The sequence below is a fragment of the Halichoeres trimaculatus genome, unplaced genomic scaffold (genome assembly GCF_033239565.1).
Source record: "Halichoeres trimaculatus isolate MK-OKI-2021-1 unplaced genomic scaffold, fHalTri1.1 fHalTri1_scaffold_3, whole genome shotgun sequence".
Lineage (NCBI taxonomy): Eukaryota > Metazoa > Chordata > Actinopteri > Labriformes > Labridae > Halichoeres > Halichoeres trimaculatus.
Genome location: NW_027437181.1, coordinates 12,290,119 through 12,311,740, shown reverse-complemented (window position 1 = coordinate 12,311,740; position 21,622 = coordinate 12,290,119). Strand labels below are relative to the sequence as shown.

Here is a 21,622-nt window from a genome sequence, read left to right as displayed (position 1 = left end):
GGTTTGTATGTTGCACAGTGTTTTGCAGGCGCCACAGGGTGTTGTTGTGTGCAAGGGGGAGGTTGTTTCAAAAAGAGTGAGCTAGGTTTTGCTTTGATCAGGTCATCTTTGTGACAGGAGCCAGAGCAGCCTGTTTTTTTTTTCTGTAAAAAGACATGTATTTAGTCAATTCGGGTATTCTTGGTATTTGGTATTTGGTAACTCTTACAGCATTGCACCTGACGCATCACTAAATTTTGAAAATGCTATGTTGCTTTCTTCTGATTGGTACAGATTTATTTGATTTAATAATGTAGTGGTACAAAGCTTGACCAAAAGAAAATAAACTCAATGAGATAAAGTCTATTTGGAATCATGTCAAGGTCCTTTTTCAGGTTTAACTGCTCCTCTTGACCTTTTGCAGCAACTGAATTTGGCTGACTTATCAACATTAATGCCAATGTAGTTAACCGTATGATAAGTACTGAGAAATAGTGCATATCTTAAAAATGTAAAAAAATATATATATAAATATATATTTTCTAATTTTTATTACGAAAGAATTACACAAAAAGAAACTTTATTATATTGTATTAAATTATGTTTAATTTAATTTAATTCTACTTAAGTTACGATATTTTTTATCTTCAATAAAAATTCTTTATTGTTTCATTAAATTTCATTATTATTTTATTTTATTTTATTTTATCTTGTTTTATTTTAATTTCTTTTTATGTTTCTCTATTAATTGTCCCTCTTGATAAGAGGGGCGGGTTAAGTAACTTCATTGGTTCATTAATAGCAGCCCCTCTTTCTATTGGTTCGATCAGACGTCACTCAGACATTGCTCTGACTCTCTCTTCCTGTGTTACCGCCCTTGGTTTGAGTGAGCAGTGAAGACATCGCATTCATTGGGAAGACTGGTGTTATTTGGACATTCCATAGTAAGGTCCTGTTAGCCTCAGGTAAGAAAACGAATAACTCTTGTGGATTAGAATAACTATATCTGTTTAATGAGCTGTGAATTTAATATACTGTCACTCGATTATGTTCTGTGAAGCTGACTGGTTTAGCTCGGCTAGCAACTTAAGGGTTAGCGCGTTAGCTGTAACATGTCATCGGGCTATTTCTTATGGTGTTGCTGCATCCGACAAATGTAGCTCAGTTTCAAAAGTTAATTTCACTTAAAGCGCTTGGACTGGCTTTGACTAATTCCTTGCTAATACGCGGTAGGTTTCGTTGGGGTTATCATAATCACTAACAGTATGTTTACTGTCTGCATGAAAATCATAAACATGTTAAGAACGAGTTAGCTAACGGCGCCCTGTAGCTTGCGGTGATCACAGGAGATGGATGAAACTATTTCGGCCAGGTAACCCTCACAAGACTGGACATGAATTGGTGTTTCAGTGATAACTAAGGTGGTATATGTCGTTTTATTGCTCTAATAATGGACCACAGATGATTCTGGTATCTGTCAGGTTTATAGTTATTGATTTATTTGGATAAATTGTGAATGAAGTCTATTTGTATTTACACAAGTAACTTAATCTCAGCTGTCCATTCCTGTCAGCCAAACAATACATCTCACTGACAAGGTATCAGAACCGCCAGTGTTGATTTGTTCGACTTAGACAAGAGTTTCGGTGTCTTAGGGACACATTTTTGGTGGTATGACTCAGATCAGTGTGGAGGGTAATGGGAGAGGCAGAGGCTTATTAAACAACAGCACTACTTGTCAGATAGGTGCAAGGTCACTGTCACTGAAACACTCCTTGTTCGAGAGCTTATGTGAAAGCTTATGTGGGTGTTTAAAAGAGGTAGTTTGACCAGCAAGGCTAAATGGTAAATGCTGGGTGTGGTCCCAGTCTTCTGGAGGACGCCTGCATGGAGGGGAGTGTGTTTTTTCCCTTCTTTACAGCCTGAAGGCAGGTGGCCTTCATGGCGCCTTGAAGCAGGTAGAGGTGGCTGCTGACACGACACTTTTTGTGATACTGCCTACTGTTTTAACTCTGTGGATCAACATGCTCCTCTAATATTATTTGTGTAACCCAAATACTTCTCTCTAGAGAGTGAAACCTGGCCGTGAGTGCTTAGTTTCACCCTCAGTGTAATGCATCCACAGTCGTGAATAGCAGCTTGTCAGGAGTTGTAACAAAGGCGTGAAAGTGTCAGTCTCTCCTGAACCTGTATTATTCACACTGCAGTCCTTGCTGAGCTGAAAGGCAGGGCACTCATTTGAAAACTGTTCTCATTATATAATAATGGTGTGTGTGTCTCAAGAGTGTGGCCAGAACAGGGGAGTATACAAATCATGGTGTGTGTTGGTTGGAGAAACACCCCACTTCCTGTCGTGCACTTGCCAAGTTTGTACAGGAGTTGGCGGGAGAGAATTTTTGGAGTGAATGAACAAAATGCTGATTGTTTTTCCCTTTTCTGAAACATTGCTTCATTGGCTTTTAAAGAGGAAAAACACGTTTTAATCGAACCAGCTGGCACTCAAACATCACCATCACCACTGAAAGTCATTGTTTGATTCTGTATCCTCTCAGTGCTTTTACTTATGTAATGCAGTTAACAGCAGGATTGGTACCCTCTGTTACTATCTCTAGCTTCCATCTGTTTTCTATCATTTCTGACACTCCCGGGCAGCTCAAGAGGTTGAACATAACAAGAATAAAGAAGAATTGAGTAACATCAGGGTGGGAAAATGAAAAGAAGGGGAGTTTGTAGGTAGGTGGGTGGAGGAAGTGCAGACTCCAGTCCCAGGGGGAGCAGAGCTGGGTCATTCTAACTATAGCCTGTTTTGTGGGTGGTGTTCTGTAATGATACAATAAGCAGTATCAGATCTCAGCTGCAAGTTACTATTCCCTCTGCCTCTGCTTCCTAGATGTGAAACAGCAACAGAAGCCTGGATGGTAAATTCTCCTCTTGATGTGTATAAATATGATGTTTCCTTCAGCTGTAACAGATTATGTAATATCAGGCAGCTATGTCTGTAATGGGGTCTGATATAAAACAGACTTAGTCTAAAATAATCTTGCATTTTGTGCATGAATTTTGGTCTGTGAACAAAGCTTAGCGTGAGGTAGTGTGTTATAGTGCAGGGGTTCCCAGATGTTTCACCCTGTGACCCCCAAAATAGTGGTGTTAAAGACCAGTGACCCACCAATCCAAAATAAATAAATAAATAAATAAACAAAAATAGGAAATGTGTCACACTGATCAATTTTCTGTTTGTATAGTTTCACCTACAATTTGACTCCTACTTTTGGTTTTATTTTTACAGTAGTAGAGGGAAAATGCAGTTATAACTATTGAATTCATTATTAATATGGAAGGCATTTTGCAGGGTCCTGTCAGGTAATATAACAAAAAATCTTCCTCCATGCTCAAAGGCTGATCATTTTCTTCATAGCCTTCTGTTTCTTCAGGTGGTCCCTGCTGTATTTCCAAGCTAAATGACTGAAATTAAGCCTGTTTGTAGGTTGTTAAAATGCAGATGCTTTTTCAGAACCCTTAGTCTTCAGTTTGGAGTTTTTATCTGGTCATGAAACAGACTGACACTGATACTGACCTAGAAAAGCTAACAGGAACATCAGTGTAAAGATGGACCATGTCTGTACAGTTGTTTTAAATGTTTGAAACCTCTGTAGAGCTGAAACGATTCCTCGAATGATTCGAGGTACTCGATTACAAAAAATACTCGAGTAATTTTCTCAGCCTCGAGGAATCGTTTAACTTTAAGACAGATCAAAGAGTGGTATTTCAAATAGAGCTGAGGCCATATGAAGAGAGTTTTCAGTAGGGCTGCACGATTATCGCAATCGCAATCGCAATGTCAGGACATGCAATTACGTAATCGCAAAAGAGGATATCGCAATCGCAATCGCAATGTCGGCACATGCAATTCAGATTTTTCTCCATGATAACCAAGCAAATCTGCAGAGTCATCATGACACAACCTTTTTTATTTAATCGCAAGCACAATCGCAATCGCAATATTTTCCACCTAATCGCAAATCGCACCTTTTCCCCAAATCGTGCAGCTCTAGTTTTCAGACCCCTCGAGCTACCTCTTATACAAAATAGCATTTAGCAACAAATCTAGCTTCTTTTCTGGAGTTTGGAGACTGATGGGTCATTCTACGAAACGGGTGCCATTTGGGTCCGCAACATTTGATGAGATGTACAAGGCACAAAAAATGTGTTCAAGTGTTTTTACAAATCTTAGGGCTACCAAAGCAAGTGCTCTCATTGACATGCTGTATCAGAAAATTCTATTTCTTAAAGAGAAAAATTGTCATTTGAAAAATAACTGCTCTTTAACTAAAGAAAAATGTATTTTATCCGATTACTCGATGGGATTTTCAGTAGAATACTCGAATACTAAAATATACAATAGCTGCAGCCCTAAACCTCTGTTAGGGTTGATGTTTCCATAAAATAATAAGCTATACAATATTGTAACAACCTCTGGCCTCTTTTTCAATGGTGAGGAGTTTCACTGAGTGATAGGTGAGTGTTAAACAGCAGAATGTCATTTTAAAATTGGTGAAGAAATATGATGTACTGCTTTGTGCGGAATTGACACAACCTGAAAAATCCTCATAGGAGCTTTTAACTAGTCCTTTTCAAAAAGTGTTGTTTGCTCCTCCACAAATCAGCTCTACTTCACTAGCTTGTTAAAGCTTTCTAGCATTTATAAGCTGTTTTTGTACACATAACTCAGAGTGTCATATTAGCCATAAATATATTGGTTAATTAGAAGTTCTATCTGCTGATACTGTTATCTTGCCAATTATATCATGCATCCCTGCTTGATCCACAGCAAGGAACACGCCCAAGAGCGAATCACTCTGAGTACTATCAACAATTAAAAAAATGAGTTTTCTTAACATGCTGTTAATTGTCTCATCTGACACTTAAGCCTTAAAAAATGTGATATGTAGTACCAGATTAAAACTCCTGCTTTAAACCCTGGTTTTGTATTATACAAACAGTTTTACACCTGTAAGTTTATTTTTATTATTTTTTTTATTTTTGGACATATGCTGCTATTGCAATTCAGCATGCAATTTTTTAATGGGGGCATCTATCTTCTGTATTATTCACTAGACACAAGTAATAAATCATTCTATAGTTTGACCAAAACGACAACGGATACTGTCAACACACAAACAATTCTTTCTTGCACTTTTTAATTAAAAAGAAAAAAGGAACTCTGTGAAATTTAACTAAACCCCCGTTGTCAGTAAGATTAACAAACCATACAAAATAAAGTAAACAAGGAGTTTGGCTCTGTCAGCCACATTCATTCTACTGTATGGATATCTGTAGTTCACAGTTTTTTCCCAGAAAATCCTGCATTTTGACTTTTTCTGGTTTTAAGGAAGAACAGTTACAAGTTACTATATTCCCTCCAGGTCTCTGTGCATGATTTTTTTTATTGCAGCCTTTATTTGAAAATTGCATTTTATAACATTGCAATGTCAGTTTTAATTCAATTACTTGTTCAGGCCTAGTCAAGTTAACTGTAATAGCTGTGTCCGTCTGTCCTGGTACAGTCTTCAGTCCTGTGTTTACGTGCTGCACAGTAGCCCGAGGTTACTGGTCAGTGTGGGGCAGCTTAAGGTGAGTGTAGAGTGCAGACAGGTTTGCAGTATTATTGGCTCTGAGCCATATGTTGTTGTCCTGGAGGATTAGAAGACGAGGAAGAGAGAAAGGAATCAATCAGATTGGACTAATGGATCCTCTCTGTGTCTCTGTGCCTGGGCTTCAACCCACCCATAGCCATCATTATCCCTGTCTGCATGCTCCATTACTCTCCAGTCTGCTGGGCCTCACTGTCTGCAGCGCCTGTAGCTTTAAATGTGTTTATTATCAGTCAGTAAAGTGGAAAGTGATTTTCAAAGCGATGGATAATATGTTAAATGGTGTTGGATAGAGCTGATCTTGCTATAAGAGCATTATGTGCGTGCCTGTGTTTGCGCCCCCTGTGTGTGTGCCCCATGTGTGTGAGACTTAACGCTTATCCCTGGCTGGAGTCTCTGCTTTTTCCAGATCTTAGTCAGAAATGTAATCCCATCGTTTAGCCTTCAACACATCTTGGAATCAGTCCGGGTAACTTAAACCGAAAGATGACCACAAAGTCATAAATCAAACTCGATTTAATGCAGCGCTAATCTTTCCATATGCTCTCTCTGGCCAGAAGACTCGACTTCTGTGGAATCAGATGAAAAGAGTGAGGCCTGGACATGAGGGATTATGGCAGAATACATCAAAGTCTTCATTCCCAAACATGTCTCTGGACACTGGAAACCTGGCGAGCTGTTAAAAAGGAATATAAGCGTAATTAAACATTAGAGCCTCCATGTGTTTTTATCTGGACCTCTTTAGTAGTGATTATGAAAAATTAACTAAACTCTCCCTCCAAAAAATACAAGAGCCATGAAAACCTGGTAATGACATCATGAGAAATGAATCCTGGTGCGGTCTCATGATCACAGAACAAAAGACTGCCTCAGTGAAAGCAGAACATTTTTCATGAGGTTTGGATTAATGGGATATTTTTAATCTAACGTGGTAGAAAAAAATCTCTGGTATGGTGCTGCATTTGTATTATTTTATGCAAGTTATTTCAACAATGTTCCTGTAGAAGCACATTTAAAGTTTGAGTTTTAAGATGCTCCAAAGCAACTAATTTCCTGCCTGTTTAGATGTAAATCTAAATTTACTATTCTTTAGACTAGCCGGCTAGTCTGAAGAATAGTTAAAAATTCAGAAAACAGTCAAAACTGAGGAGTTTATTTAATGCTGTGAAACTCAAGATCGCATAGTCTGTAGGTAAACAATATCAATAGGGTTACTGGGTGTGGCCAACACTATGGCTAACTATGGCTAACGTCCACATGCCTGTGCAGGTTACACATGACTCAGGTTGAGTTAACCAGAATATAAATAAATAGTAGTAACTTGTTAAACCCCCAAGTAGGCCTATGACGATAATCAATCGGTAAGTTTGCCAGCCTCGATAAACTGACACGTGCATGCATGTTTGTTTTCCTCCTCTCTTTTGACCAAAGTGGCTGAATGAGAAGATGGCTCACTACGTCTATCTTTCCTAACATAGGGGTGCATAGGTTCTATAGCGGATATAGCGGATTTATAGCGGAGTGAGCATCTGTCAAAAATAAGATCTTTGGCATCTGTACACACGGAGAGAGCTGAAGTGAGCGTCCTGAGGGGTAAGGAGGAAACACATGCTAATATGAGTGATGGCACGAAAGATACCGTTCTTAAGCCGCCTGCCACAGTCCCAGCGTGGAATATTTTGTTTTTATCAGAATAAACAAAGTGTGAGCTCATGAACACCAACGAGCTGATATGTCGCATTTGTTTGAAAATAGTGGCGACGAAAAAGAAGGGGAGGTGCAGCAGAACCTTGTTCTTTGACAATCCGCTCTTACTGAGGCTTTTGGTCTGCAAAGTAAATAGAAATAAAAGCGCCAAATGGTGGGCGTTCAAAGACAGCTACATTGCCAAAGAAATGCAGCCCTTCAATACGGTTGAAAGCCAGAAATGTTAAAAATGTTTGACAGACAGTACGGATTGACTGGGAAAAAGTACATGTTACAAACAATTCAGGAACTGTATAAACTCCCTTTTATTAAGGCTATAGTTTTTATTGTTGGGTTGTTTTTTTTTTAGTTTAGTTCTTTCTTTAGAGACAGGGTCTATGTTTTATTGTTTTTGATGATTAGTATTGATTATTTTCATTGACATGTATTTTTTTCTAAAAGAGAGTCCATTTCATTTTCATTGTATTTTTTTCTCTTTCTTGTTTGTTAAATTTATTATATTTTTTGTTTAATTTATTTTATTCAAAATATTCTGACCCTTTAATTACAGTTAAATACTCTTACGAAATTAAAGTTTCTTTCTTTTGATATTGTGTACTAACTTTATTATCCCATTTATCATAATTACATCAATGAAAAATGGAAAAAAAATCAAAATAATATCGACAGTAATATTGTCTATCTGCAATAATATTTTGGAAAATTATCATCTAGCAAAATTTTTTATCATGACAGGCCTAGGTGAGTGAAACTATTGATTGATCGAGGCACAGTAACCAGTGATTTTACCCCTCTCTACAATCATGAAATGTTTCATACTCCATCAAAGCTCCTTCATATAAATACATGCCATAAATGTCCTTTTTGACAAATTTCAAAGTCTAAATTACTTCATTCAAAACCTTTCTTCTCTTGCATCACTGCAGTTTGAACAGCTGATCCCCTCTCTGTGTCAGCTGTAGTAACACCCAGCAGAAGCTGTGTACTTTTCTTCACTTTAGCTTGTTTGTTTTCATGGATCTGACTGAAGGTTATTATTTTACATCATCAAATTCATACCCTGGCTTTAATCAAACTCATCAGAGCCACTGACATTTGGGCTCAGAGTCGTTTGCTGCCACTCAGGCTTGTAAGTGCCTCTTCTGTGACTCATAATCATTTCACAAATAAACATGAGGAGCTGTAGTGGTGTGATGATGGAGGAGGTGAGGAGAGTAAGTCCAGGACAGAGGCTGACAGCGAAGACAAGAAACTAAGGATTGAAAGAGGCTCAGCGTCTCCATGGATTTCCTCACTCGGGGAACTCTAGGGAGATGACAAGAAATGTTTAAAGAATCCTGTCATAAACCACTGAGCTGAAGAGCGCTGTGTTTTCCTGTTTGAATTTGAAGACCCAGATTTCATTTCTGACATGAATCATTGAGATGGTTGAGTTTTTACAAACACAGCTTTGAGTTTTCTGCTTATTTTTGCCTGTGCAAGCTATTTGGGAAAGTAAGAGTTTAAATGTGTGTACAGTTTAGTGTGTGTGTGTGTGTGTGTGTTAGAGAAAGTGATTAGGACTTAAACCATCTGTGGAGTCCTGCAGGGAGTCTGGAAATCATGAGGTCATTTTAGTTTCGGACTGTGGCGTGGGAGAGGGAACTGAAGGAGCCTCTTTAGCTTGACAGGATACGACACCCACTCCTTAACGCCGTCTATCTGAGCTTTATTTGCTCTTTACTGCTGTTTTTCTGCCTATGCAAATATTTAAAGACTTGTCTCTTTGTTTTCAGACACTGTTCTGGAAAGAAAGTACACATGCTCCTATATTTATTAAAATAAAATGTTTTGTTCCTTTTTTGAAAGATAATTATTTTCCCTCGAGTAGCAAAACTTTGAGTTCACAGAGAGTTGTTTTTTATCCTCAAGGGAGCGGTCAGAGGATTTGTCCAAGCCTGAGAAAGACCTTTTGTTGCAGCTGTGTGTTTGTGTTGCATCACTGCAAGGCCTTATTATCCAGCCCAGCTGTGAGAGACTATTGTTTCACAGGAGAGGAGATAAACAACAGCCAGTTCAGTTTAGGTGTAATGACATTACACTGTTTGCTTCAGTTAAATAGAGGAACATGTCAAGCCCTGTCACAGCTCATGTGTTTTGTGTGTCCTCTTCTTCCTTCAGGTGTCTGTTCTGTGGTCTGGAGCTGAGACGCTGAGAAGAAAAGCTGAGGTCTGCTGTTCAGTGTTCAGCGTAGCGAGCTTTAGCCGGCACCATGGCGCTGTCATTCAAGAAGGACCTAGACAAATACAAGGATCTGGACGAAGATGAAATCCTCAACAAACTGTCGGCAGAGGAGCTGAAACAGCTGGAAGTGGCTCTCGAGGAGATGGACCCTGAGGTCAGGAGTGGGACAGTTCTCTTTAGAGGGAGGGGGAGTTCCTGGAGGAGAAGAGTTTTATTAAGTATGAGGAGGAACTAAAATCTTAAAACCCGATCCCACCAGATTTGATTGGCACTTCCTACTTTCTGCCTCTTGTCTTTCCTGGAATGCAGTGAACTTCATAAATCCAAATCCAAGGCAGAGTTTGCCTCAAACAACACCTCCCAGTCCCCAGCCTCCATGGTTAGGAAAACAATTTAAGGGAGGGGGTCAGAGCTGCAGTAACTCTGTCAGCCTGCTGCCAAGTGTTTGTGTGTTTGTTTGTGAAAAAAAGCTTTAGAGTATAATGAAATTCTCCCCGGGCGCCTGGGCGTTTTATTTAGATTCCAACTAACACAGAGAGAGATGGATGATACCGCACAGTGACCCACAGGAAATATTACATTCTTAACTTTGTTCCATTAAACAGACAAATTACAATATGCTGCATTCACATCAAGAAAGATTGCTTTTAGATTCTTTGGCAGCGAGCCAGATTAACTCCTCATTCTTCTCCCCCAGGTTTTACATCCCTACAGCAAACATTTCTGTTTGTCAGAAGGTCTACGCTCACATGCATCAAGTTAGACGACTTCTTAGTCTGTTTGCGTCCTGTTTAAAGGAACCTTCAATTTATTCCTATTCATCTGGACTCCTTAACTCCTACATCTCCTGTAACTAGAGAGGCTGTAAAGGATGAACCAGCCAAACTTTGACAAAAAGTTCAAGACACAAAGAAGTGAAGAAGGCCTCAGACACAGCAATGAAAAGCTGAACAATCTGTTTTAATGGATACCATGCTGATCTGACGTCAGTACATGTAGCTTCAAACTGATACCATAGGACAATGATGCTTCTGTAGTTGAACTTTTTTTCTGATATCACTAAGTTTCCAGCTATTGTGTGGATGGATTTAGCAGGAATTGACATTTACTGTTTGCCAGAGTGTACAGTCAGGTTATTGATGTCTTCTGTGGATTGTCCGTCCTCTCTCTACAGAATGCACTCCTCCCAGCCGGCTTACGTCAGAAGGACCAGACAGAAAAGAAACCAACAGGAACGTTCAACAGAGAAGGCCTCCTCAAGTATCTGGAGAAAGAAGCCATGGAGTACAAAGACAGAGAGGATGTTGTGCCCTTCACTGGGGAAAAAAAAGGTGTGTTGGTTAATCATTTTTCATAATACAGCACAAAACCCTGGATGACTTCCTGTACAACCCAGACAGAGGCTTTTCTCCGAACTGCCTACTGCTTTTGCTTGCAGTAAGGCTGTTCTGTTGGGTCTGTTTTGTTCCCAAAGCGGGGCTAGAGCTCACGTTTTTAGCCTTTATGTCTCTAATGTACAAAACAAACTATGGGTATATCTTGGCATCTTAGTTATGTTGTTAATCATATCACAACAGAATCATCATACTTGATTTTGAATCTTACATCTAAAGTGAAACTGTTCATTATAAAAATCTGGACGGGATTGACTTTTTATTTGTACTTTTAGAGTTGATAGAAAAATCTCTTCCATATAATCCACGTATGGTTTACAAAAAGTGAATCGGTGGTTCATATGGTCTGAAATGAATTTTTAAAAAGTAAACACCTCTTTTACAACTAATAGTGACAAGATTAACCGGTGTTTCTTTTGCGTCACTTCATTTTTGTCTCACGTATCGTAACGTTAGTGTTGTTGTATTGCAGTTATAATGCTGACTAATTCCAGTAGATGGCTGTAATTGACCAAAACCTGACACCTGCATTGACAAACAGCATAAGCGCCATGCATTGTGGGAAACAGTCCATTGCATACTGGATCAGTAGGGCATCCAGGGATTTTTGGCATACTGCAGATTTTGCAAGTTTTCATATAATGTCTACTACATACTGGATTTTGGCCAAAATAGTAGGCACAACTAGTGTAGTAGGCGGTTTGGAAAACAGCCAGAGACCTCAGGTTTTTAGAATGATGGGAGATTTTTGGTGATTTTTTTTTTTTTTCAGGCTTCAAAATATCCTTGGCTCTTTTTTTTAGTGCCCAACAGAACTTACTCAATATTTTCTCTTTCTGGGACCATCCTCTGTGACCCCTGGATATGGTTGTGTGTGAAATCCTTGTAGCTCAAAAACTCAGACCAGCCCATCCCTCATCAACAATCATGTCACTTTCAAAGTCTTTTAAATTACCTTTTCCCTTCATTGTGATGATGAGTTTAAACTTCAGCAAGTGGTCTTGATGGAATTGCTGCAGTGTGATTGGCTGATAAGATATTTGCATTAATAAGCAGCTGAGCAGGTAGTTGGTGAGTGTATATCATATCTTTTTATAACATCAGGAGTTTAATGCCAGGTACACACTATAGGATAATTGGGCTGTTTTTGTGTCTAGTTTTCCTGTGGTGCAGGGTGTGCTAAGAGTAACTTTGTCCGGTTGGAGCTGCTCAGAGGCCTTCGATTGAGGGATCGTTGATAATGAACATGTTTAATATTTGCAACTTAAAAGTGTGTGGGGTTCATAACTGTTTTTTTTCCCGAAATTTTAGAGGTCGAAAACAACCATCATTGCTTCCTGCTTCCTCCAGTTTGTCTGTCATGTTTGTTTACATCAAAGTCACATTTTACTACTCCATATTTGAAATATTGAAGAATTTGATGCTCTGCTGGAGAATCGGTTAGTGTGTGGAGTGCTATCGAGTGAGCACCAAACATTTTAAGATCAGAAGAGAGAGATTTTTTGTGATACGTTTTTTGTTATCATCAAGTGTGTGCTCTTTAAATGTGTGAAGGTTTAAAGAAACCTATAATGTGTGCCAGACTTAAATACATCTCAGAGGGTGATGAACTGAGGTGTGTCTGTATTTGCATCACTAGCACACTCACACTCACACTCACACTCACACACACTCACACTGCTCTGCTGTCTTGGCATATATTATTAATGCACTTCTTCTCTTATGCAGTGAGGGGGAGGTGTGTGTGCGTGTGTGTTTGTGTGTGTGCACACACCAGGGGACAGGAGGTAGGCAGTGTCAGGAGTCTGGGTTAACATGTCCTCAATGTGTCTTCTTGATGTCGGTAGATTTATCTTTCTGAGGCAGTTTTTTATTCAGTTAGATCACAGCACGTCTTCAGACCCAACAAACTTTTATCTAAGAGTTGATATCTACACTGTCTACATTAAGTAAAAAGAATCAACCATTAAGCTTCTTCTCTTTGTGACTTTCCTCTTAGCACAGCTGTTTTTGAGATCCCTGATCCTTCATTCTAACCACTGAGTCTCAGCCTGAGTCTTTCCAGTCAAATCAATGCAAATCTGAGCCAAAAGCCTCATTTATACTAAATGATTCTCCAATTGTGTTTATTTTGTTGCCTTTACTGCTTTGTTAACATGTAAATGATCAGGTCTCTGGATGTCTGATTGAAGATCAAGATGCAGTTCCTATCTTTTGTAATGAGCCTTTTTTGTAGATGATAATTATGCTGTAATGATCCAGCTTTTGAGCAGGTAAATGTGCCAGTGTGATTAGCATGTGATGCATTGACAGTTCGTGATATGATAGAGATGAAGACACGAAGAGGAATGAAATAATCTGCCAAGACACAGCTGCTATTTCTGGCATGTATTTCCCACAGGGGGGATGAACTCTGGATTGATTCTGTGTTACAGTAAACTCATAAATAACCTTATCACTCAGAGTGAAACTGGCTCTTTTTTAGACAGATTTTAAAACATATGAATCATTCTCTATGACATGGAGCAACAGGAGGAAAACACCAGTGAGAACAGGAAATAATTCCTGGTCAGAAATTTTTTGTTCAGTGGAATTTCTTTTGTTTTTTGGATCCCCAGAGATCCGCACGCGATTCCCTCATTGGAGAGGAAATATGGAGCTGACATCTTTCCCCTGACCCAGCTCTGGCCTGTTGGAAATTATACTCCCTCTGTGGGTGTGCATGCATGAGTGTGTGACAACATGGAAAACTCAGAGCGGTGTGGTGGTTCTGTGGAATGCAGCTGACTCGCTTTCCCTTGTTATACTCACCCCCTGCTGTCAATGTGGTTGTGTGTGTGTGTGTGTTCTTTCAATAACACGTGTAATGTCGGAGGAAACAGCCTGCTTAAATACCTTGAAAACCACTATAGCCTACCTGTTGAATGTTTTAGACCTTATTTTGAATTTTTGGCATCCATCTTTTTTTGGTGTTCAAGGTCTATCAGTCTCAACATTACACTTTTGAACTTCTGAATTAACTTTCTGTAAAAATGAGCGCTGTGGTATCATTAGATTTACTGGTTATTGTACCACTTAAATCAAGGTTAAGGCTGAATGCTGTTGACTAAGTTATCATGTGTCTTTGCTAAAGTAGATATAAAGGAGTATCTTCTGTTGACTCTTATTAAGCTCTGATAAACATCTGGTATGTTTTGGTCACAGCAGAGGGGTGTGGCTGTACATCATGTCTTCAGTTTTCTGATGAACTGATTTCCCAGATGAGGAACTTTCCATGCAGAGCACTTGTGAGAGGGAACTTAAAGACAAAAAGTCTACTACTGCTAATTATCTGATTCAGAAAGTTCCAGGATTAATTCTGGTTCACTGGTTTATGACATTGGTGTTTCTACATTCTGGGCTTTATTATTATTAATTTATTATTTATTTGGTGATGAAGAGAAAATAATTGCAGAAAAAGTGCTTAGCAGAAACTGAGAGCTTATCATAAGCATGAATGGTTGTTTACAGTACGGGATGGGCATTTAAATCCTGAATACTATTTAAGAGCCTCTGACGTCTAATCCCTGTTGATTTAAAATCAAAACCCCTAAGATATATTCTGGATTAAAATAACATAAATAGCACCATATTGACCTCCAGGATGTGACCCATCCGATCCTCGCTGGAAAAAAATGAAATCTGATCATGTGTTTTTGTCTTATGTTCAGTAGAAAATGTAATTTTTTACTTAATATAAGCCACACTCAACTGACCAGAGCAGAAGCATGTCTTGTTTCTAGTTATTTAATGACAAAAATAAGGTCTGAAGTGCTTGTAACTAATTAAAAGAATTGCCAATGGAACAAGGGAAATGTAACTTGCATTAAGACATTCATCTAGTTTCAAGCAAATTTTTGAGGATTTTTTTCTTGTTCCATTGGCAGATTTTTTTTACTTGATACAAGCAATTCAGTCCTCATTTTTGTCTTTAAATAACTTGAAACAAGACAGTTTTCTGGACTTGTCAGTTGAATGTGGGTCAGATCAAGTGTAATAAGACAATTTTTACTTAAAATAAGACTAAAACACTTGATAAGATTTCAGTTTTTTGCAGTGCTGGTATCAGGTCCTGCTACAGACTCGGAAAGTAACATTAAATACACATAGGGCGGATCTATTCAGCTCAGTACTATGTTTTACTGTATTCATCACCACAGCTAGAGCTGTACATTTTTTTGTACCAAGCTAAGATACTATGAAGGACAAAGATAACTGTTGGGCAGCTTGTAGATGTTTCATGCTTGTTTCCTGAATAACTCTCAACCTTAAATTCTTTCTGCTGAGGTTTACAGTTAAATAGTAATTCCTGTTTGTAATATGTTTTTATTTCACTTTTACAGAGCTAGAAAAGTCCGAAATTATCTGTTATCCTTATTCATGGTTTCATCCTTTTATTAAGGCATAGAGGATGAGTATCAATGTTGTTATCAGGACTTAAAAAGTCTGATTGTGTCCTGTTTTCCTGTCACACAGATGACAGCCACAACAACTTATAATGTATGAAACAAGCTGCTTACATTGCTTCTCTTCAGACCATGACTGTGGCTCTAAACTCAGCCTTTTCTTCCTCCATCTGTAACTCAAGAAGCCGCTGACAGGCAGACTCTTGTGTTCCCGTCTCATTCACACCCTGATATATGGATCATACAGACCACTGTGGGGCTGTCAGTCTCTTGGCTTCGTCTTCATCCTGAGGCTCTCCAGAGGGACTGGCACAGGATACGGCCTGATGACTGTATTTACTGTTTACTAGCTTTCAGGAAGTGCCAGAGCCCCCACTCGGGACCACTTTGAACAATTTGACTGGCATGAGGGACTCAGAATGGGGGTGGGGGAGGGCCTGTTCTTGGGGTGTTTTTGTTGAAGGAGAGAGGCCTATAGAGGGACACGGAGAGAAAGAGGCAGCCTCTGCACGGTCTCTTTTCCCTGTGCAAGTGTTTGTAATGCTCCAGCAGTGCACTTTAGATTCGGCTGCACTCATTGTTCCATGACTTCCTTCACACTTTCCGTTTCTTCTATCAGATAGGCTGACATGGTGGTACCATGGTCTGAGTTCAGACAGTTTAAGCAGTGATGGCTCAGGAATGTTGTGTAAAATAGCAGGAGGTTGACCAGGCTCATTCAAACTGCACATTTGATGAGTCTTCACTTTGTGGAAAGAAGAGTTTCTATTTGATTACCTTTACAGGGTGTCCGCGGGGTCTTAAAAAGTATTAAAAGCTGATAAATCAATCAATTTTGGGAAAATTAAGGGCCTAAAAAAGTATTAAAAGTCTTAATTGTGGTTTTATGAGGTATCAAGTTTCATAGGTATTCAAGCTTTGACCCAATAAATATCCATAAATATTTATTTTCCTCCTTGCAACTGTTCCCTGATTGGGACGTTAAACATTCAGCCGATAAAGTTCTAAAATAGAATAGAATAGAAAAGAATAGAGTAACTTTATTGATCCCAAACTGGAAAATTGTTGTGTCAACAGCAGAAATCAATGGAGTCAGTTGAAAAATACAAAAAGAAAAAAGAATAGAATAAAAAAAATTCATAAAGACTCTAGTCACAATAAAATACAACAATAAGGATTGTGAGCGGTATAAACACCAGCTATAAATAATGTCATTTCTAGTTTCATAAAGAGAAATTAAATAAATCATTAAAGCAAATCACACAATCTCCGGCACATGTCCTAAATTTTAAAAATGATTAAATAATTTCTCATTTTCTTCAGCGAGTTGGCCTTGAATAACTGCTGTTTCTTGTTGTGGGAGTGTTGATAAACCTGCCTTTAGTTTCATTTGTTCTTTCAAGCTTTATTCCTCCTTAGCTTACATCATTTCTATAAAAATGTTAACTACAACTGTTAAAAAGTGGATGCCAACAACAACTGAAAGTTGCGATAAAGTCTTAAAACTTTTTTAAAGGTTTTTGAAAAAGTCTAAAAAAGGTATTGAAATCAATCTCAGGATTTTAGCATATACCCTGCTTTAGTGCATTTTATTTTATAAACATATGCAGTGAAAAACAAGGTGAAAATAATGACCCACTACTGTACCTGTGCTAATTCCTAGTGAGCTGCAAGAAAGTGTTAAACATCTAATCAGCTTAGGTAAACGAGCCAACAAACACACAATGTGGTTTCTGCAGAAATAGAGTTTAAAGCTCAAGAGGAAAGGAAGGTGTGGAGCTTTTTAAGGTCGTGCTGGGAAGTGTGCTTAAACTGTAAGGAACTCAAAATCTTCTCATTCCTAATCAGTGTTAATTCCAAACCTTTCTGTGCATGTTATTTGCACTGTGGTTCTATCTGGGAATGTGTCCATCTGCTTGTAAACGGACTCACAGAGCAGCATTTGGCAGGCATGCAGTCTTATGACACGAGGATAGAGTGCAGGAGAATAACAAGGCACATTATCCAACAGTCGGACACTTTCTACAGAATTAGGGGTGTTGAGTAACATCTAATGAAACCTCTTCCTGGCCTGTGTGTACCTGTTTCTGCCATGTGTGTGCATGACAGAGTCTTTTATTGCTTGTCCATTCTTTATGAGACCTGGATCCTCTGTTTGAGTTCAGAACTTGAATGAAATACTTTTCTTTTTCCCTCTGTCCTTGTAGGTAAAGTCTTTGTTCCGAAGCAGAAACCAATCGAAACATGCCAAGAAGAAGTCACAAAATTGGATCCTGAGTTAGAGGAAGCCCTGTCCAGCGCCACAGATACAGAACTGTGTGATTTAGCAGGTAAGAATAGCGTAAAAAAAACCGCAGACATTGAACTCCTTCACTCCACTGTGAAAGTCACTCTCCTTCACTGTGTGAAAATCTGTGTGAAATGTGTTTCTCATGGCCTCTGGATTAGATTAACTTAACTTCAATTACCACCATGTACGTAAACACAGAAGCAGACAAAGTTTCTCTCTGCCCTCATTAAATCCTGTTTTTTTTTTTGTCTTTCAGCAATCCTGGGTGTTCACACACTGGTCACCAGTACTCAGACTTATGATGGGACTGGGAGTAAAGCGGGTTACAATAGTAAGTATAACCAGGGGATTAACCCTTTGAGTCAAAAGGCCAGAAGAATCACTTTTTTGACCTTTGGCTTTGTTTCTTACCTAGACGTGATCAAAGGGGAGAAGATGAATCCTGTCTTTGATGAGCCTCCAAATCCAACAAATGTAGAAGAAACTCTGCAGAGGGTAAAAAGCAACGACAGCTCCCTAAAAGAGATCAACCTCAACAATATTAAGGTACATGTAAAAATCAAGATTATTTTTATGTTTGTATGTTTGTATTGTAGAGTATCCCCTGACTGTTGTGTTTTTGTGTGTTCTTCAGAACATTCCTATCCCCACGCTGAAGGACTTTGCCAAAGCCATGGAGAAGAACACGCACGTCAAAAAGTTCAGTATGGCAGCTACGCGGAGTAACGACCCAATCGCTGTGGTAAGATGGCGGCTTGTGGGCTTTTTAACAGCTTTGTTTACAGCAGAAAACCCTGTCTTTAGCATCTTGTTTTATATGGTTCTCTCCCTTTCTTTCCACACTTCTCAGGCGTTTAGTGAAATGCTGCGGGAGAACAAGACGTTGCAAAGTTTGAACTTGGAGTCCAACTTTATCACCGGAGCAGGGGTGCAGGCTTTGGTTGATGCACTTCGAGACAACGACACACTCACAGAGATCAAGATAGACAACCAGGTAACACACAGAAACAATGTTTAAACACACAGTAATGTACAGTCACTTGGGACAAACCTGTTTGAATTAGGTCTGATACAGAAATCACATCTAATAGCTCGCAGCCACAGACATGGGCGGTGTTTCAGTGTTAAGTGTGGCTGTGTTAACTGGTGACTTTCAGCTGACAGCTGACTGTCCCATATAGCCAATAAAAAGGAATGTACTGAGATAGTCTTGTCACTCTTGTAAGCAAAGGGGTTTTCCACAGCTAAGAGTGGTAAAAAAATGTTTGTGCTATGCAGTGGGTGCTGAAGAAAAGCCAACTAACACAAACCACTGCCTGAACAAGATACAAAAAGACTAGTTGGGACTTCACAGGGAAGAAAGAGAAGTGAAGCTGTGCTCTTTGTCTGCTCCTCTGAAGTTTTATTCTAAGGTGAAGCTTGACTCGGTCCATGTGTGTGTTTCAGAGGCAGCAGCTGGGCACCACCATAGAAATGGAGATAGCTAAAATGTTGGAAGAGAACAACAGCATAGTCAAGTTTGGCTACCACTTCACCCAGCAAGGACCTCGCTCCAGAGCTGCCGCAGCCATCACTAAGAACAATGACCTGGGTATGACACACACAAACACACAAACACACAAACACACACACACACACACACACACACACACACACACACACACACACACACACACACACACACACACACACACACACACACACACACCTACAAACAGACACACAACATTCACAGACAGACACACAACCACAGGACCACACAATTCAAGATTGCAAAAGCTGGATGAGTTGTTGCTGATCTCACCACCTTCCAGCTGGTTTCTCAGTCTTTGTGAGAGTGATGACGTCTCCTCTCTTGTAGCTCTTCATCCTGTCAGAGTGGGAGTAGCTCAGGTTTGATGCATGGGTGTGTCAGAGTGTTTGAATGCACTAGTCAGGGCCTTAACAGAACATGGTTGACACGGTGTGAGAGTGATGAAATCTCACTTCTTGTTTCCTCTTCACGCTGACACGCGCTGTTGAAATCTGTCCTAACTTTGACTGCTCAGCCGATGACGATGTAATATTATGTTTTCATGATAAACTAACAGGCCTGTGTAAGTTGAAGGTTGCACAGCATGTTTATTGTTGTTTATTTTGACACGTTTTACTCTGGTTCTGGTGGAAAATTTCCACTTTGCCTGATATTCATCCTGCTTTTCTTCACTAGTTCGCAGGAAGCGAGTGGAAGGAGACCTGTAGGGAACGCCCCCAACCTGCCTCTCAGCCAATCCCATCTTTTCATCTCACCACCGCGTGGAATAATTTCAGCCAATGCCCTGGTCTCATCTCACTGTGTGGAAACTTTAGTCTTGTGCCAAACTGTGGGGCAAGGCGTGCTCAACCAGAACATACATCTGAGAAGAAGGGAAATAACTGGAATTGCCCTCTCCCTTTCACGTGTTTATACTTGTGTTTATTGTTATTATTTTGTTGTTCATGTCATGAAAAGTGTAAATCTAATTAGTTTTAGTCATTCCATTTCAGCTGCTCCTATTTTTTGAGCCTTTACATGGTCTGTCCAGATATTTTATCTGTGCTTTTTCTTCCTTTTATACTCTGCTATAAACATGAACATTACCAAGTAACAGAAAAACAATAACAGAAACTAACGTTCAAAGCATCACCCAAAGCTTCCTGATGAATTTCTGTGTTGAACCAGTTAATCTGAATCAGAAAGTGAAGTTAATAGAAGCCAGATGAGTCTGCTAATGCACACAGAACGGTTCTAGCTGAGAGTAAAGTTATCGTAAGGTACGATGAGTAGTCATGTAGTCACCAGCCAGCTCTGGGTTCAGATCAGATCACTCCTGTTTGTTCCCTCTGCAGGTGTTGTTTATTGGAGTTGCCTTGTAAAGCTGGCTCGGCTGTCTCTGGATGGTTAAGTTTTGCTGACCTCATGCTGCAGTCAGCCATAAAACAGATGCTGGCTCCTGCCCTTATCTGAATACTGTAGGTATCACGCTTGATATTTAATATCGCTTCACTGTTTTTATCCTTACTGAAGATGGTGTTTTTATGGGATCAAAATGTTGGCTCCTCTGATCACTTGTATTCCTGAACAGGAAATGATTACACGGTTTCTAGCAAGCTGAGATCATACTGTAAAAGAACCCAGATATTAACCTCAGTGTGTATTGAAGATGCTTTGACCTGCTCTTAAAAAATTATGTCCTAAATGTTTGCTCAGCACTCTGTTTTCTTCCTGATTCTTAACCATGCCAAAGACTAACACACGCAGTGCTCAGTGTCTCTATTGAACTTAGCTACTGGTTCAGGTTTCAGCTTTGTCATCTACAGTCAAATCCTTACACCACATTCTCAATATCTTTTTGACAACACATCATGTCATTTTGTGTCTCCGATTTTTATTATTTCCAGCGAGGGAGTGTGATGTTAGTTGGCAAACAGCTTGTGTGAAACTTCTCAGGTTGTGACTACTTGTGAAATGTTTCTATGAACTACATCTCACAGAAGGAAAGTCCTGTACCGATCCTAAATTTAACTTTCTCACTCCCACACACACACACTTATTTTCACTTGGCTCTCAGCAGTAGCAGGTCATTGGTTATGTAACAGATGACAATGTGCTGTGTGTGCCTCTAAATGATCCTCCATTGGTACACTAACCTGCTTGAGATGGATAAACAGGACTAAATTGGGCGTTACTTGAATCTTGTACATAATGTGTAATAGGAACAATACGCTGGCATGAAGTCATCAATTGTGAACGTCATCGACCAAAAACACCCCTCGCCTCACATTCCTGGGACTGGAGTGGTTTGGCTCGGTTCAGTACTTTGGGTATTTCTCTGTTTACTTCCTCCATGATCATGATCATATCTGTAAGTGTTTCCTCTTGGACCTGTTTCTTTCTTTTTTAAAGATTTC

At 39.4% G+C, this 21,622-nt stretch overlaps 1 protein-coding gene across 2 annotated transcripts; it reads left to right on the top strand.

Moving 5' to 3' along the window:
• The first annotated feature begins 826 nt into the window (after nucleotides 1–826).
• tmod2 (tropomodulin 2) lies at nucleotides 827–21,606 on the top strand. 2 transcript variants are annotated; one of them, XM_074667048.1, is made up of 10 exons: nucleotides 827–944; nucleotides 9,501–9,717; nucleotides 10,738–10,894; nucleotides 17,610–17,732; nucleotides 17,949–18,023; nucleotides 18,108–18,238; nucleotides 18,327–18,434; nucleotides 18,543–18,686; nucleotides 19,139–19,283; nucleotides 19,902–21,606. In XM_074667048.1, the coding sequence occupies exons 2-10, from the start codon at nucleotides 9,592–9,594 to the stop codon at nucleotides 19,931–19,933; spliced, it is 1,041 nt and encodes a 346-aa protein (XP_074523149.1). In that variant the 5' UTR covers nucleotides 827–944; nucleotides 9,501–9,591; the 3' UTR covers nucleotides 19,934–21,606. The 2 variants fall into 2 exon arrangements, with proteins under 2 accessions (XP_074523149.1, XP_074523150.1); XM_074667049.1 differs by lacking the exon at nucleotides 827–944 and adding an exon at nucleotides 9,330–9,404.
• Nucleotides 21,607–21,622: the final 16 nt, after the last annotated feature.

Bases quoted from the DNA above. Each gene is read 5' to 3' on its own strand.
- tmod2 (XM_074667048.1), top strand. From the start codon at position 9,592: ATGGCGCTGTCATTCAAGAAGGACCTAGACAAATACAAGGATCTGGAC. The intron at 18,024-18,107 runs GTAAGTATAACC...TTTCTTACCTAG, and splicing joins GAGTAAAGCGGGTTACAATA to ACGTGATCAAAGGGGAGAAG. The intron at 18,435-18,542 runs GTAAGATGGCGG...CACACTTCTCAG, and splicing joins GTAACGACCCAATCGCTGTG to GCGTTTAGTGAAATGCTGCG.